Genomic DNA, 19,453 nt, shown 5'->3' on the forward strand with positions numbered 1-19,453 from the left:
CTTTAACTTATAAAAATGCAAATGATCTGGAATTAAATTGCTCAGGAACTTCACTCTCCATCATACAGTGATCAGAAGCACTTGAGCTGGAGTTCTTTCCCATGGCACAGCATCTTGCCTGAGTGATTGTTGGACTGGGAGCTTTTCCACCTCGCCTCCTTTTCCCATCTCCAAAGAATTTAAAGCACTACAAAGCACTTACCTTCCTCTCCATTCTGTTTTCAAGGAGGAAGTGACCTGAAGTGAGGATCGCATTTCTGGAAAGTCCTTTCTGTTGCACTTCACATTTGTATCTGTGGGATATCTGTCCAGGACATAAGGTAGATATCCAGGACTGCTTTGTACAAGAAATTCAGCTATGTCTCCCAGCACATTCCTTGTGAGATCTTGGGGCCTTTACTCCACCTTCTTGATCTCTTCTGCTTTTGAAAAAGTAATTTGAAAAATCTCCCCTTACTCATTTTCTGCAGGATCTTCAGAAGATTATAGCAGATGAAGAACACAAATTTCATACAGGGTGAGAAACCAGCATGATTACAATTCATCATCACTCAAGCATGTAACAGAAAGATTACCTATTGCATCCCTATGTCTCTTTTTCCCTGAATGCTGTGTGGAGTTTTAAACAGAGAAGTTATTAACTTTGCCTTCCATATAACCAGGTTTGTGTATTTTCTCAGCAGACTCATCTGGATTATTGGAAGTCTCCCACTAGCTTCCTTGACGTAAGGGACTTGAGCTTCCTGTATGTACAGGATGTCTCTCCTTGCTTGTTAATCTACTTAAGTCATCTTTAAGTTTCCAGGTCTTATTGATCCTATCACTACCTTTTACTGTTTCTCCTCACAGAGCTGAAGCTTCCTCTCCTTCCTCACTTCCAGACACGTACAGAATTCTGTACCTCCTTTGTTTGCTTTGCCCTGATTTGCTCCAGCTGTGCCCCCCTCGCCCCCCCCCCATTTAATTCTGCTGTGGTGTCAAATTTATCTTAATCTGCTTTTTGCAGATAATGCTCAGTACCTTGTATGTATATGGTATATACAGAGAGAGAAGCTGTCTGTCTTATTAACTTGCAAAATCTATAAGATACAAGGGCAGAGAGTTGTAGAAACATAACTGAGAACAGAGATTTTGCTACTGCATTCGCTCTTGTGACACAGGGGTTTGAGACTTAAAACATGAACACACCAAAAACATGCTTTGATGTAGTATGCAATGTGCTTGATGAAAACAATAAAAAAAGCTTTCCACTCTATATAGCACTTCATAAATATGCATTTATTTCCTCATCTTTCATTAGTTTTACAGTTTTAACCAGTGCCTCAGTGTTAATAGTTGTCAGAAGCATACAAAGGAACTTCAGATACTTCTATTCTGTAGATCTGAAGTTAAAAGGGCCTTTCCGTAAGTAACTGAGCCAAAAAATTATGAAACTAATTTCTTATAACATATTACAGAGTTACATAAGATTTCAACTTGCATTTCTATCCTACTCCATGTACTGTATTTACATACTTAACTAATTTGTTTATTATTTACATTTTTCAAATACTATAATCATAAATCTTTTTATATTGTACATTCTTGTTTAAATTTTTTATTACAGAAATTCTTTAACACGCATTTTAGACACTACACTGTCAATACTTCACATGAGTTCTAGGAAATTACTGCCTGGTTTCACTAGTGATGTGTCAAGATGCCTCCTTCATAAGAAAATATGTATTACAAAGGAATTTTTATAATATTCAGAATCTTGAATTTTGAAAAAAATAAGTACATGGGATGTAATAATGATAACATTATTTCCTTTTCTATGTAATACTTTGTTTGGAATGATATTTTACCTGAGATGTAGAATTGTTAAATATGAGGTGGGATTTTTTTTTTAATAAAATGGAATATTTTATGTAAATCTTAAAGTATTGAAAAGTTGAAATTTTACATAAATGTTGACCTTCTATTTACTGAAAACTATCCCTATCTGTATAGATATATAAATGTTATTTATATATCTATATCATATTTTCCAGAAAAGTTTATATCTACATAAATAAGCATTGTTATTATATTAGGAAACTTCCCACTATCCTTAAAAAGCAATGTGCTCAAGTACAATATTCAACTTCTGACACAGACACAATAGTAAATGTGGCCTCTAATGGTAATACTTTCTTCCAAGGGAAGTAAGAGGTACCTGTTGAGTTTGGAAGACATGGCAGACAACTTATGTGCACCCAATGAAGGAAATTTTATATATCCAGTCCCATAAATGTTATGCAGGAGCATCTGACACAGCAGACAACTTTGGGTCAACCTTCCATGTTACATGTAACTACCTAAATAACATCTTAATAGAAAAAAATTAATTCTAGAAAACCCTTACAACATTGTACATTTAATGCTGTGTGTCTTCTGTCATTACAATAAAATGCACTTCTATTAACAAATGATTGTAGATATTAAGTTTAAAGCAAATGGTCATAAATTTCAGGTTTCTTTTATTCTGTTATTGGTAGATATTCTGTTAGGCACAATATGACATTCTTTGTAAACATAAATTTCTATACATTAGACCATGAACTGAACTTACAGAAAACAGTATACAGACATTTAAGAAACACAGATCCACTACACACTCTAGGCACAAATGCAGCAATCTAGGAGGCCTGATCTTCTATCCATTGCAACTGAAACCCCCAGCTGATACCAGTGGAACAGAAATACATCCTAGTCACCAAACACTCCTGCTTCTGCATTAATTCAGTTTTTTCTCTTCTACCAAAGATGTCATGTAATTTTAAAATACAGATCTCATAATCACATGTTGGTAAAAATGTATTTTATTCTATTTACCCTGAAACACCTGATTATTATAAAGTCTGTCTCAAGAACTAAGGCCCCTAAAACAAGCAATGTAACTAACACATATACAAAGCTTTCTTCAAAATATGCATCTACATATTTTTAAGAACTTGAAAATAATCTTCTAATAACAAGTCATAAGAGAAAACCTCTTGAAGATCTTTTATTTCCCAAACTTAAAAGTCCACTACACTTTTCGTGCGACGTTGTGCAACTCAAGAACTGAACTGAGGAATAACAATCTGAGCTTCCAGTATATTGCTTATTGCAACTCTCACCCTTAATAACCTGTATGCGTAGGGTAGGCACAAATTAATATAAGTTATTTACATCCAATAGAGCAACATCAGAATTCTTATCTGAAAAGATTTCTTGAAAATAAATAGTGCACTTAAATTATGTAAGTTTTAGGAAATTATTCAGTATCCCATGATTATATGAAGAAACATTACTCTCATTCTATAAAGTCATAGAGGATTTTTATTCTGCTAATGACACAGAAGTGATCTGAGTATATAGTTACTGTTATTGTTATTGGGAACTATCTTCTCGCTTCCTTTGAATAATCAGAAAAAAAGATACTAAATTATTTAACAAGTAAGCTTTGGAAAGATATAATAATTTTCCTTTTCTAACATGCTAGAAATGGAGAATAAGGCAACAACTGAGATAAAAATGTATCTTGCTTTGTAAACCAAGCTTCTTATTATGTTTCTTAAAAGTGAACTTTCATGCTGAAAAAATGAAAGGCCTTGAAAGAAAAGCTTTAATTACTTTGACAAGACCACATCTTCTATTTCATTCCATATTTTAAAAACACTCCAAAATTTATAGAGAGGGATTTATGTGAGTGTTATAGATAAGTCTTCAGCTTTAAGCAACTCCTGTGTATGGCTAAAAAGCTTCTATAGCACCCTGCAAGACTTAGTAATGTTTAGAAAAATGCCACCAATTGCCATTGCAATCTTCCATATTCTTATATTATTGAAGTATTCTAATGTAATTCCATGGGAAAACAACAGATGCTGTGTGAATACCAGTGTCTTCTGAGTTATAACGAGACCTCAAAACACAGGCCTTGCTGTCTCATATGGTCTTTACGACTACAAAAAGTTCTTTTTTTCCACTCAAAGTAAATAACTTTTACTGACCGAAACTGGCTGATAAAGTCATGGCAGATGACATTGAAATCATGACAAAAAGATTCCATAAGTAGTTTTAAGTCTTAGGTACATACAAAAATTGCTCGACATAAATTAGAAAGACTGCAATTCTCCTAATTAGAGAAGGGGAAAAAAGAAGAAAATTATGTGATAGACTTCTGAACTAATTTTTCATAGCAAGCAAAAAAGTTCACTTTTAAGTTCATTCAATGCTCGATATCCTACTTTGTCCATTTCTTTGGTATTCTGTTCTCATTCTGCAAATTCTAACAGAATTTTAATGGTCATCTTAATTCAAATGAAAGAGCAATGAGCTGAAAGCACAACCAGAACAACAGATGCCATAATACTGCAGAACACGTTGGTCTTAATGATTTCTGTCTCTTTATATTCATTTCTTGTAATGATTGGGGGCATCTGCAAATGCAAACTTCAGTCTGTAGGCCTCTGCTAGGAGTACACTAATTTCTTCATTTCCCCAGTGTACTGTGGGCAAATTTTGTAAAAATATCAGCAATTCCTAGATGGAGAGGAAAAAAAAAAAAAAATTTTTTTTTCAAATACCAGCGTAATAGCAATGTATTAGTTATACAATGATTATTTATAAGCAATCACTCACGTAGCACCTCAGTATCCCAAGCAAACCTGAGATCCCATTAGGTTTAGTGATTTTCCCATAACTTTTATAGAAATACTTGCTATTCAATCTTTCAGGTCAGAAACTAGCTATTAATTGTAGCTGAACTATGGTTTTATTCTTCTCAACACTAGAAAATTAAAAAAAGGGTGTGAACTCACTTGCTCTGTAAATACTATGAGTGAAAGAAAGCAATACTGACCAAGTCTGTAAATTCTATGTACCCGCACTTGCCCTTGTATGATTATACCACTACTGGTACATGGATGGAGATTCCTTGTTGTACTCAGACAAACAAGAACTCACACACAACGTATCAGAACCATTCCATTAGACTTCTAAGACATAAATAGTGTTAGCATATCCTTTTTATAGCTGGTAATTGAGATACAATGCTCATGGGTATTCGTGTCACTAGAAACTACTAGAAATTTAATTCTGAGCTCTGAAAGTCCAAAATGGTTTAACATGGGACCCAGTCTTCTTTTAGATTTGCCATATTTCCTACATTATTTTAGCACCTGGATACATCTTAACACACTTGCCAATTCCAACCAAGATCTAGAAGTTTTCACATTTCATTTTGCACATAGTTCTTTAAAAATTCCACATGTATCTTCCATATTTAAGATCTTCAATCTACTTTCAGTTTGTAACATCTGCTGCCCAGATCATTTCAATACACCTGTGCTAGGTATGAACAAGAGGAATACCTAAACTTCCTCTTTAAGCAGCTATAAAATACTTATTTGATTTTTAATACCTTAAATCCTTTTATAAGCTCTTTATCAGGTAAGAGGTAGACAGCTACAGATAAAGCAAAGTTGCTGACTGCATTGCAGAAGTGCTAAAGTTGTCTTCCCTAATTAGTCTTTTCACATGCAAACATGAAGAATATCTGACTACTTCAGGTGCTGCTGCTTTCTAGGTATGCCTTGTATATAGTACAGCAAACAATTTCTTGCAACATTAATTATATAGCAATACAGATAAAATTAATCAATACAAGTGATTTCAAATGGTAATTTGAATTTAATTTGAAAAGGACTTAAAGTGTGGATTCATGCTTTTGTAGGGCATATGTTTTACTGCAGCAACATGGTATCAGCAAATGTGCCCTATCTCCTGTTGGCCAAAACTCCAGGATTGTAGCTCTATGCTGAACTGTGATGCACGCGATCAAATCCCACTGCTGGCACTTTGAAGGATCCTTCAAAAGGGTTACTTGAAAAATGTTTGCTTCCTATGCCATCACTGGATGGTCAAAAGGGCATTATACCTATCTGTGTTGTTGCCTGTCCAAAGTAGTATTGTGCTCCAGGGCATGGAGTTACGCAGTTGGATACATTCTCAAAATTATGGTTGATCACCAAGTCTGGGACTTTTGACAAAAACTTCCCAGTCACTTCAGATGTTTTCCTCTTCTCTGATATTTGAGGGAGAAGTCCCTCACACTGATGCAAAGATAAGCTGCTTTTCTATTTATATATGAAAAGTTATAAAACAAATTATTTTAGTCAGTTGCAGTCAGCTCCCACCTCAATTCTTAGCCTTGTTTTCTCACTCTTTTCCAGTTTCTTGTCCTGAAATATTTTCCTACGGGTCAGTTTTTCCTCTCTCTTGTGTTAGGTTTAGGCAAAATTCATTTCCAAGCAGCCTAAGCCCAGGAATGGAGATAAGGAACTCACTGGGACAGTGCCTCTAAGTTCAGTTCTGATGACAGCACCAAAATCCACCCTGACCCGCAGCAGCACAAAGCTTCAAATCCTCATCTGTATGCTGAAACTTGCCAGCTGTGAGAGGACTCTTTAGAAGATCAACTAACACAAATTCTCTGCCGGGTTCATGCAAATGACAATTTTATAAGGCTCATAATTTGACCAAACTCAGGAAGGAAGTTTGGTTTTTTTAAATAAATGGTGACCCGAAAGGTCACAAACCCTCAAACGTGATGCAAAAGCCACCAGGCCTTTTGGCCAAAAGGCCAAATATGAAGTTCATGTTTTAAACTTTCCAAAGAAATGATCACCTGGAGATCCCCTGTCTCAAGCTTTTAATTGTTTTGACCAAAAAATTCCTTAAAATTTAAGCTGTGGCAAAGCAGCAAAAGGGAAGTTTTTGGATGAGCTACATCACAACAAACTGAATGTGGAATTTTATGATGGGAGCCATAGGGCAATCTTAGAAATGAGTGCAGTTGTTAAGCCTGCTTGTATCTTCTAGATGCTCTATTTTTGCAGAAAAAATGCAGACAGACACTTTGTGCATTTTGTAAATGTGCATGTATTTGTGAGCATGTGCATATGTATATTATACATGAGTATGTTTGTTAAGATTTATTCTGAAGAGCAGGAATAAGTAAGCAGGAATGGAATTAAATCCACAACCATTATCTTGCTATAAATCATAATCCTGCAATATCATGTATAAGTACACAGTGAAATTCTTGTTCTTCATAAGGGTCTTATTTTCCTTGACCCCCCCTTCTCTTTCCTCTGCACCTGCTTTCATGGAAGATGGCTGTAGGAGCCCTTACCAAGGATTCTGTCATTTCAGGAAACAGCGAAGAGCAGAAATGAACATGAAATTATTTTTGTGTGTGAGAGAATTATTTTGGCTTCATCTATTTCATGGTCTTGCTATAGTGGTTCTTGAAATATGAAACATGAAAGGATAGAAGTTGAGCAGTACTATATATTTAATTACAAATAATAACTAGTAATACAACAGAGTTAGCATGAGAATCTCTATTACACTTCAGAGAACACATTTTTAATAAACTGTTATACAATTGCCAAAATATTTTTTTTTTATTTCTATCTACTTATTTGACAGTTATGCTGATAACTGTAATTAATAACTTAGCAGTGCAGAGTAGGAAGGTTGTGTGGAGGGATGATAACTGCCTACCTCCATGAAAGCTGTTTTTTCCTTTTACAAAAGTAACTTTCAACCAGCTCTAAGACAGAGCAGTTAATTCAGTGAGGTCTGTGAAATTAACTCTTTTACTGTTTGCAGCGCTAAGACTTCGCTGGGTCAGACTTCTGGTGCAAACTGGTTTTCCTTTGGGCTACTGTTGAAATAAATTTGGCCTAAACAAATCCTTCAGCCACTGGAGAACCGTCAGTGTTCTAGCAGACCTCAGCACTTGTACTTTGTAGAACATCATCTAATTGGATGTTCCAACCAACACCTGCCTGTACAGAAGGTACTATTAAGCTATTCAACAGCTAGTGAATGACAGCTAAACTGTTTCAGCATGAGATTAGAAAGCAGGAGTCTACACTGGTCACACATTTGGTCCACTACACTGATTGTTTCTGTGGCAAGCATACATGTTTTTGAAACTAGAAAATGTTGCCACACATTTGTGAAACACAGCTAATTCTTGTAGATAAACAAATCCTGCTTATATATTCAGTTTTGACAGTAAGGTGATCGTACCGGATATGCGTATCAGAAAGTGAATACAAAAATATAGTTTATTTTCTTAAAACCTTCTACATAGCAGTCACTTTTACAAACATCTGACTGCTCAGTGATTAAAAGGAACTAAAATAACACTCACTCATATTAATTTTGTTACATTTACCTTTCCAAAGCACTGAAGGTACATTTTCTCAGAGAACAAACCACATTTTCTAAAATAAATTTACAGTTTTAGAGGTTTGTTTGGAAATGACCCATGGAGAACCAGACAACACACATGATTTTTCTCCCAGGAGACATGGCACAACAGCAGGAGAAATCAGGTGCTCCAGGCTCAAGGCTGGAAAACTCAAACCATTCAACCTTACACTCTTTGTTGAACATGCAAAGACTACATTTTCAATATCCATATTACATGAAATTTAATGTGCAGCTCAAATCTGAAATAGAACTATTGGTGAAGAACTAGTTTAATATTTCTACAATTAATTGCAAACTTATTAATAATTTTCATCACAATTGAATACATAAATAAATAGCAGAGTAATCCATTGACCGTCCAAGTTCACTTCTATTTGAGTGGGCATTTTGCCACTGTTACCAAGGGGAAAGACTCTTTCCTTAACTGTTCATCAAAGTCTAAGACTGATACTGACTAGTGAATATGTTTTATAAATCCAAGTGAATTAACTGGCCAAAGACACACTACTTGAGTGATTTTCTAAAGATAAGGCTTATCTTCCTGTGATCTATTACAGAGCTTCAAAACTGGCTCAGATAGAAATAAAACTTATATCTTATTAAAAATAAAGTAGAACGTGGCAAAAACCCTACTAAAGAAAATTTTATTTTCTTTAACTGCTAAAGAAAATCATGCTACATTTATTGCTGCCTGAATATGGAGCATTCTGTGAAAACAACAAAACAACAACAACAAAAAACCAAACCCCAAAAGAAACCCCCAAAACCAGTCTTTGGATTTGAAGAAATGGACAAACATATGCTACTTAATATTTACAAGACCACACGACAAGTTTATCTAAAACTGCTCAATTTAGCATTTACACTTACAAAAGACCAAAGATCATTACAAGTGATCCAAGACTATTCATTTATTTTTAATGATTATTCTTATTTTTGCTCCAACAGATAAAGCAAGAACCGCTAGAATCCATGTGCAAATAAGGCATCCACGCTAATTGCTTAAATTCATTTTCCTATTGACATTCAGAATTAAAATGTAAGACACTCTTTGAAATATGATGAATCAGGAACTTGTATTAATATTTACCATAAAAACCTCATTAGTGATAAACTGCCTGGTATATTTCAGAACAAGAAAACTGAGTCTGAAAAGCAATATTTGTAAAATATTCCTGCAAGAATTTTATTTTCTGCTTAATTTAAATGATGCTGTGATGCCACCTGGCTGAGAAATCAGGGCAGCCAGTAGATCATCATCGGAGCTGGGGTTTCCAAAATCCCAGTCCAATGTTTGTTTATATTTTGGCTGCATCTACAACAAATATACTCAAAATCACACCCTTTGCATTTGGCGGATAGAGCGCCCCAGTTTCATTGGACTCTTACTGCACCGAATAGCCATATTAATCTCTTGAACTGGGGCCCAGCTGCAGGACCCAGCCTGCCAACACAACTTCATTTGGGTCTGTATGTGGCATTTGCCCTCTCATGCCACACTGTGGAAAGGCATTTCCAGCCTTCCTTCCTCCTTGCCATTCAAGCAGTAGCATGTTTCCTCCTGAGTGAAGAAGAGTCACAGGTATCTGAGGTATGTACAACCAGCAGTTAATTCCTCATCTATGGAATAACTTTGTTAAATTAAAAAAAAAACAAAAAACAACAAAACCACACAACACCCCCACCCCCCACCCCCAACAAATTAATGCCTGTTTACTTTTACTTCTGCTTAAAATTTAAAGAAAAATAAGAGTATTTTCAAAGTGGTAAAAACCTGAACATTGTAAGGAATGAAATAACAGTCTGATCACCTTCTTGCCTCAGTCTTGACTGACCAAGTCTGCTCTGAGAAATCACAATTTCTCAATCCCATGCAAAACCTTGCTCCATACACAGGAGCAACAGCTGGGCATCCTACCCATAGCAGAGGAGGATCAAGGTACTATTTAGATTTGCTCCTTCCCACCCTCCCCCCCCAAGTACAAGAAAATGTGAAGAGATTTTAGCACAGGGCCACTAACATAGTTAAGGGGCTGCAGCAGATCTTATACCAGGAGAGCATGAGAAAACTGGGATTTTTTAGCTGGGAGAAGGCTAAGGTAGGATCCAAGAGCAATTTTCCACTACATACAGGGAGGGTTCTAAAGAAGGAAGAGGGGCCAAGAGGCAATAGTAACAAGCTGAAGCCAAGTTGTCATAAGAAAAAAGTCCTTCGCAATGAGGGTGCTTGAGCAGCTTGCCAGGGAGACCACAGAATCTGTCCACTGGCATTTTCACAACTCGCCTGGACAAGCCCCTGAACAAGCTGCTCAAGGTCTGACACTAGCCTGGCCTTCAGCAGCAGATTGCACTGTGGACCTCCCTTCCACACTGAAATTTTCCAGTATTTTATTTTTCTAAAGGACATGGGCTTAATTAGAAAAGAAATCCAAAAGCACAGCAAAAAACTGCTACACATATTTACTCATTTGGTCCATTTCAGGAAACTATCAAGGTATGTTTCTAACAAGTAGAAGGATGTATTTCTTTATTTGGAATGAAAGAATATAGGGGGCTGGTATAGCCGTGTTGCTGGGTCATACTATGACTAAATTAAAAATCTATATAATCAAACTGATTTCTTAGTATGGCAAAAGATCTAAGCATAAAGTATTTAATATCATTTGTAAGAGATTTCTGGCTTATGTTGGTGTATTTAAACCACAATTCTGAAATAATTCTTCAGCACATTGAAATTCAACATTTTCATCACCAAACAGAAAACCTCTTTTATACAATTTCACTCATATTTCCACTACTTTAACTGCATTTGGATTTACAAGATACTTTACATACATGTTTTTGTAAGATATGCTAAAATATGCTAAAACACTTTATATAGCATGCTCAACTATGCTACAATATATAAAGTATGTTTAAACACTTACAAGCAGCTGTATAGAATGTACTTTTAAAGTACACGTACTTTCAAAGTGTCATTTTCCTTAGATAAATTAACATGTATTCTAGAACTATCCTATTCACCATGTAACCAAGACAAGACAGTGGTAAACTGGCTGGAAATGTTGCGGTATAAAAGAACCTTTAGAAGCATGAAAAGTAAAACTATGAGGTCTGTGTTTTAAACACCACAGCAATAAGATCTGGGAGTAATACTGCCTGTTAAGCAATGGCTGTTGTCAGATACCAAATTATTCTAGAGGGAAAAAAAAAAAAAAAAATCTTATCACACAAGATCCAATACATATATCTAAAAAAAACCAAACCAGACTACCAGATAGATATCTCAAACAGAAGATGATTTCCAAAGCCCTTATTCTTCAGTGTATTCCTCAGTTTCCTCTAAAATCAAGATGGTCAAGGTCTGTTCCTTGTAAACTAAATCAAAACTGAATACTAATAAAACTTCACAAAACACATTTTTAATAACTATTACAAAGTTAACGGCTTCTTTCTCCTCACTGAGATTGTAAGCCAATGAAATCTCAGCCCATTAAAACAATCTTAAAAAAACCCCCAAACCCAGAGGCAAAAGAAAGCAAATATCATGTTCTGAAATCTGGTTCATTAGCAAATCCCCTTATAGTATGAAGTCCACTATAATCCCTTTAATCAATACAGTTTTTAGCATAAGATTTGGCAATAATACTGGTCATTTGGTAATGGCTAACTACAGTTGTTATGCCATTTATTGTCACCCCCACTCTGGCTTCATATGTGGATCTTGAAGGAAGGAACATCAAAACCAGTTATAGAACAAATAACATGTTGATAGTTAATAAAACATAAAAATGTTATTCCAATGAGTAGAGCACAAAGGTCTCTTCTGTGATAATCAAAGCAATTTATTTGCTCCGAAAACTCAGTTCAGACTTTTTTGTCTGTGTGAATTATTGACAAAGTTCAACTGCAGGGCTTTTTTAACAGAAGAAACTTAACAGAACATAAAAACCAGTAATAGAATAGTGTTTTTATTTCTAGTTAATATAAAAATGGCAATAACTGAAGTTAAAATCAAACTTGAACATACTGAGGAAATTAATAGAGTTAGTTTTTAATGTCAAAACTGAGAACCAGTCTATTAATTTAACAAATAAAGGCAGTCCTAAAATACAGTATTTTTCTATGCGAGCTGTTAATCCTTCCTGCTGCTAACTGCAATGTAATTATGGTCTGAGTACTTCTGGTCTACCACAGCTCTATTTTGTACTGATAGGCAGAACCTGCAATCTTACTATATTTTATGATCATGAACTTTTCAATATTATACTTTAGGACTGCATATAACTAAATGAAAGGTAAATTAACTTTATATATAATCTTTCATTATTTAATAGGGAATTGCCAACAGCTATATTTTGAACAAGAGTTCAAAAGCTGAGCTTCAAAGTTTAGACCACGGTACCTACTTTTAAAGAACTAATGAAGTGCAATACTACTAGAAGTTATTTAGAGGAATTATTGAGACAAGCTAAGGAGAAAGCCAATTATTGCCAGAAAAAATGCCCATTTATCTTTTTAGATAATATAAACCAGAAATAAACCATATGCATACATACAAGGAATTCTAAATGTTTTTATGATTTTATGGGAAATCGTATATAGTGTGGAGCCAGAGATAGCCAGGACTGGACAATGATTCAAAAATTTTTTTCCAACCAAATGTAACCACTCTACAGACAAAAGAAATACTTAATGTAGGAATGATTTAATTCCTATTTCCCTTACAACATTCTTTTTCACTTGCTCATATTTGGGATTGTCAAGTGTGAAAGGAAAGGGTGGCATGGATGGCTAGTACCAAGCGGGCACGCCATCCGGGGACTCGGTCGCTCCCCTGCATTGCACAGTGAAGCAGCCAGGCAGATGTGCCAGAGCTACTGCCTGGCTGAGACCCTGTAACAGCTGCAGTGGCCAGGCTGGTAATGTGCTGTGCAATGCCAACCTCTAATCCTCTTCCCAGATACTTAGGAGGAAGGGTACCTGCTGCGTTGGGACTCGGCCATGCTCAGTCCAATTTCTCCCCCTTCAGCCTGCCATCAAAGTAGTAACAAACGCACTGGCTGGTAACATGAAAGCACAGGTCCAGTGCACACTGCAGGGTGCAGCTGACCTCGTTCATTTGCCTTAGAGCTACTTTTCCCTTCTCTCTGCCCCTCGCTGTTGATATGTACTGCACCAAGTAAGTAGGGCTCTAGCTCTGAGGCAAGTTCTCTTTTCGTTCTTGAGTAGTGTTTTTCCTCTTTCAATGCACTCAGCAGTATTCCCTACGCCGCTGCCACTTATTTCTCCAGCTGTCCTAACCTGCTACATGGAGTTGCAAATAATGAGCTGTATTTCTGGAGTGCTGTGCATCTTATTAATTACCTATGTCTCGGAGTCAGAGAAAACATTTCATTCCTATTGGGCACAGCTGGAATTGAGAAAACTAAGATTTCAAAATCTAGTATTACAGAGAGAGTAGGAATAGGTCATCTATTGCAGCTTAAGAAATACTTGCTGCAGATACAGGTTAAGAGGCATAAGTGGACCTGGATCCTTCAGTGGTACAGCTGACCACCTGCATTGCTTCCTGAGCATGGAAAGCTACATGCCACAGCACACACACAGTGCAGGCAGCAATGGCTGAGATAGCAAAAACCAGTTTGGATGCTGGATGCAATAATGCTCTCCTTGTTCTCATAATTTCAAAGATTATGGGTGAACTTAAACTTTGATAAGCAGAAAATGGGGAAACACTGGTTTATCTATGCTAAGTGGTAAGAGCATTTAAGCCTGCACTGGACACAATCTGAAGGATTTAGGAGAGAGACGTTCTTGGCAAGTCATAAATCAGTGTCACTCAAGAACTCCCACCCTGAATGTGAAAGTTCACATCCTGTCCTGTGACAGTTTAGAGGAAAAAAACCAAACAAACCAAAAAACCAACCCAAATATTTGCTGAAATAGTGAAGTCAACTTCGTAGATTCAATGCTAAATTTGATTTTTTTTTCCTTGTACATTTCTTTATTGCACATTACCTTAATTATCCTTCTAGAATTTCTTGAAAGGGTTATTAATTCTTTCCAAAGAATTGCCTATTAAACCATCATTCTTATTTATCTTAATTTCGACCTTTCTTTCACACACCATGACATCTTCACCAACAGACCACAGCATACAGAACTTGGAATAGTATTAAACTAACTACAGAAAAAAAGGTTATTGAGAGTTCTAACTAGACTGGTTGCACCTTAAAATGGATACTTTTTAAAAAATACGTAAATAGGTTAAAGGTTAATTTCTCCTGCTATCAGCTTACATTCAGCAACTCAAGTGCATAGTGATTCTCAACAAGTATATATTTTTTTATTCTTTGATTCAAATATATAATATATATTCTTTGATTTAAATATACATTTTTAATTCTTCATTTCAACTGAACAATCTCCCATTAATCTTCTGAAAACATACAGAAGTATGCTATTCTTATAATTAATTTCATATTCTTAATAAGAACTTCATAGAAACACACTTTAACATTCTGAAAATTAAAACTTATAAAAAGCTGATGGTCTTATCATTTTCCTTTCATGTTTTTCTTTTCATGACCACTGAAAAAGACTCCTGGACTCAGCATATTAAAACCTCTAAAACAGCAATTAAAGTTCTGTTTCATTCAGTATGGATCTCTTACACAAGTCATTAGCAACCTTAATTGCTAATCATAAAATATGTGGTTCTAAAGAACTATGTCAGAGAAGCTGTGCTCACTTAGCTGAAGAGAAGATTTACATCTTCATTTACATGGGTATGAAAATATATAAATTAAAATGGTAAAAAAGTACATTAAAGGACCACACCTTAGCTGATGCTGTAAGTAGCCTTATGTCCTTGTTCTCAAATGAAAACAAAAAACAAAACCACAAGTAATCCCCATCCCTAAATCTTAAAACAGGAAAAGAATTTGCATGTTAGATCTTTTTCTTAATGAAACTTACTATCTACATGTTATTATCCACAAGTTTGTGGTCGTGGTTTAACCCCAGCCAGCAACTAAACACCACGCAGCCGCTCACTCACTCCCCCCCCACCCAGTGGGATGGGGGAGAAAATCAGGAAAAAGAAGCAAAACCCTTGGGTTGAGATAAGAACGGTTTAATAGAACAGAAAAGAAGAAACTAATAATGATAATGATAACACTAATAAAATGACAACAGCAATAATGAAAGGATTGGAATGTACAAATGATGTGCAGTGCAATTGCTCACCACCCGCCGACCGACACCCAGCCAGTCCCCGAGTGGCGATTCCCAACCCCCACTTCCCCGTTCCTATACTAGATGGGACGTCACATGGTATGGAATACACCGTTGGCCAGTTTGGGTCAGGTGCCCTGGCTGTGTCCTGTGCCAACTTCTTGTGCCCCTCCAGCTTTCTCACTGGCTGGGCATGAGAAGCTGAAAAATCCTTGACTTTAGTCTAAACACTACTGAGCAACAACTGAAAACATCAGTGTTATCAACATTCTTCGCTCTGAACTCAAAACATAGCACTGTACCAGCTACTAGGAAGACAGTTAACTCTATCCCAGCTGAAACCAGGAGAGTATCCACCCCTTATTCTATACCATTGACGTCATGCACAGTTCCCATACCTGTAGTTACATCCTGATCAATCATCATCACCTTTCCATCCCTTTAAGACATATGAACAATGATTGATATATATATATATATATATATATATGTATACACACACAGAGATATCATTCCTTTAGTTCATGGGTCATGTTCATAAAATGTTCATTGAGTTCATTTAGTTTCCGACTCTGGGCTCCATCTGTCATACCAGTCTTTCTGGGCAGGAGGGATGGTGCAAAGTCCTCTCAGTCGGTAGAGCAGAATTGGGCTTCAGTGCGGTGTGACAAGCAGGTGACATTTGGCGCAGCAGGAGGATGGTGTGCACCGTTGGATTGTTGCATGCTGGAGTCAGTTCTGGTTCCATCACTACTGCGCTTTGCTCAGTTTTATCACAGTTCTTTTCTTGCTTGATCTAAGTGATTCTTAATATAGTACTATGGATATAGCACATAACAATTATAGTGAGGATAACATACAGTAGCAGGGTTATATAGCAACTAATATACAGTTTAATTCTGGCTATTCTCACCTAAAATTAAATCCCCTTGAGGCACACATCGGACTTCTCCATCTTTTTGCATCACCCACCAAGTGCACCCAGGCCCTTGAGCAAAAGCAATCCCACGAATGGGTTTACCTTTGCCTGGGGCAGGAGTAACCCAGACTGTCTTCCCTAACATATTTTTTATGTGCACTACAGGGACTTTATACCCCTCTACAGTATGTAAAAATTCTGACTGGGCAGGGCCACCCCGATTGGCAGATCCTCTGGTGTTGACTAACCAGGTGGCTTTTGCTAAATGTGTATCCCAATGTTTGAAAGTTCCACCCCCCATTGCTCTCAATGTAGTCTTTAACAGTCCATTGTATCGCTCAATTTTCCCAGAGGCTGGTGCATGATAGGGGATATGATACACCCACTCAATGCCATGCTCTTTGGCCCAGGTGTCTATGAGGTTGTTTCGGAAATGAGTCCCGTTGTCTGACTCAATTCCTTCTGGGGTGCCATGTCGCCACAAGACCCGCTTTTCAAGGCCCAGGATAGTGTTCCGGGCGGTGGCATGGGGCACAGAATATGTTTCCAGCCATCCAGTGGTTGCTTCCACCATTGTGAGCACATAGCGCTTGCCTTGGCGAGTTTGTGGGAGTGTGATATAGTCAATCTGCCAGGCTTCTCCATATTTATATTTCAGCCATCACCCTCCATACCACAGGGGCTTTAATCGCTTGGCTTGCTTAATTGCAGCACATGTTTCACATTCATGGATAACCTGTGCAATAGTGTCCATGGTCAAGTCCACCCCTCGGTCACGAGCCCATCTATATGTTGCATCTCTTCCCTGATGGCCTGAAGCATCATGGGCCCACCGAGCCACAAATAGTTCACCCTTACGTTGCCAGTCCAGGTCCACCTGAGCCACTTCAATCTTGGCAGCCTGATCCACCTGTTGGTTGTTTTGATGTTCTTCAGTGGCCCGACTCTTGGGTATGTGAGCATCTACATGACGTACTTTTACAACCAGATTCTCTAGCCGGGACGCAATATCTTGCCACAGTGCGGCAGCCCAGATGGGTTTACCTCTGCGCTGCCAGTTGCTCTGCTTCCATTGCTGTAGCCACCTCCACAGGGCATTTGCCACCATCCATGAGTCAGTATAGGGATAGAGCACTGGCCACTTTTCTCTTTCAGCAATATCTAATGCTAGCTGGATGGCTTTCACCTCTGCAAACTGACTCGATTCACCTTCTCCTTCAGCAGTTTCTGCAACTTGTCGTGTAGGACTCCATACGGCAGCTTTCCACCTCCGATGCTTTCCCACGATGCGACAGGATCCGTCAGTGAACAGGGCATATTGCCTCTCATTTTCTGGCAGTTTATTATACAGCGGGGCCTCTTCAGCACGTGCCACCTCCTCCTCTGGCGACATTCCAAAATCTTTGCCTTCTGGCCAGTCCGTGATCACTTCCAAAATTCCTGGGCGACTGGGGTTTCCTATGCGAGCCCGTTGTGTGATCAGTGCAATCCACTTACTCCACGTGGCATCAGTCACGTGATGTGTAGAGGAGACCCTCCCTTTGAACATCCAGCCCAGCACTGGCAGTCGGGGTGCTAAGAGGAGCTGTGTTTCAGTACCAACCACTTCTGAGGCAGCTTGAACTCCTTCATATGCTGCCAATATCTCTTTTTCAGTTGGAGTATAGCGAGCTTCGGATCCCCGATATCCTCGACTCCAAAACCCCAGGGGTCGGCCTCGGGTCTCCCCAGGTGCTTTCTGCCAGAAGCTCCGGGTAGGGCCATTCTCCCCAACTGCAGTATAGAGCACATTTTTAACATCTTGTCCTGTCCGGACTGGTCCAAGGGCTACTGCGTGAACAATCTCCCGTTTAATTTGTTCAAAGGCTTGTTGTTGCTCAGGGCCCCATTTAAAATCATTCTTCTTTTGGGTCACTTGATAGAGAGGGCTTACAATCAGACTGTAATTTGGAATATGCATTCTCCAAAACCCCATGACACCTAAGAAGGCCTGTGTTTCCTTTTTATTAGTTGGTGGAGACATAGCTACTATTTTGTTAATCACGTCCATTGGGATCTGACAACGTCCATCTTGCCATTTTATTCCTAAAAACTGGATCTCCCGTGCAGGTCCCTTGACCTTACTTTCTTTTATGGCAAAACCGGCTTTCAGAAGGATTTGGATTATTTTCTTCCCTTTCTCAAAGACTTCTTCTGCCATGTTGCCCCATACGATGATGTCATCAATGTATTGCAGGTGTTCCGGAGCTTCACCTTTTTCCAGTGCAGTCTGGATTAGTCCATGGCAAATGGTGGGGCTGTGTTTCCACCCCTGGGGCAATCGATTCCAAGTGTACTGGACACCCCTCCAAGTAAAGGCAAATTGTGGATGACACTCTGCTGCCAGAGGGATTGAGAAAAACGCATTAGCAATGTCAATTGTAGCATACCACTTGGCTGCCTTTGACTCTAGTTCGTATTGAAGTTCTAGCATATCTGGAACGGCAGCACTCAGCGGTGGCGTAACTTCATTCAGGCCGCGATAGTCAACTGTTAGTCTCCACTCCCCATTAGACTTTCGCACGGGCCATATGGGACTATTAAAGGGTGAGCGAGTTTTGCTGATCACTCCTTGGCTCTCCAGTTGGTGAATCAACTTGTGGATGGGAATCAGAGAGTCTCGGTTGGTGCGATATTGCCGCCGGTGCACCGGTAGTGGTAGCAATTGGTACTTGTTGTTCTTCAACCCTCAGCAACCCCACAATCGAAGGGTCTTGAGAGAGACCAGGCAGGGTAGACAGCTGTTCCGTGCCCTCCGTCTCCAAGGCAGCTATACCAAAAGCCCATCGATACCCCTTTGGGTCCTTAAAATACCCTCTCCTCAGATAGTCTATGCCAAGGATGCACGGAGCCTCTGGACCAGTCACAATGGGGTGTTTCTGCCATTCATTCCCAGTTAGGCTTACTTCAGTTTCCAATACAGTTAAGTCTTGGGATCCCCCGTCACACCAGAAATACAAA

At 38.1% G+C, this 19,453-nt stretch overlaps 1 protein-coding gene across 2 annotated transcripts in view; it reads right to left on the reverse strand.

The window, feature by feature from the left end:
- Positions 1-1,257: 1,257 nt before the first annotated feature.
- Positions 1,258-19,453, reverse strand: part of TBC1D22A (TBC1 domain family member 22A) — a 202,955-nt gene continuing 184,759 nt past the window's right edge. For both annotated transcript variants that reach the window (XM_052789034.1, XM_052789033.1), the window contains one exon: positions 1,258-4,548. In XM_052789034.1, coding sequence (XP_052644994.1) covers positions 4,420-4,548 — 129 coding nt within the window. In that variant the 3' untranslated portion in view covers positions 1,258-4,419. The remainder of the gene's footprint in view (positions 4,549-19,453) is intronic.

This window comes from Harpia harpyja, chromosome 6 (genome assembly GCF_026419915.1).
Source record: "Harpia harpyja isolate bHarHar1 chromosome 6, bHarHar1 primary haplotype, whole genome shotgun sequence".
Classification (NCBI taxonomy): Eukaryota; Metazoa; Chordata; class Aves; order Accipitriformes; family Accipitridae; genus Harpia; species Harpia harpyja.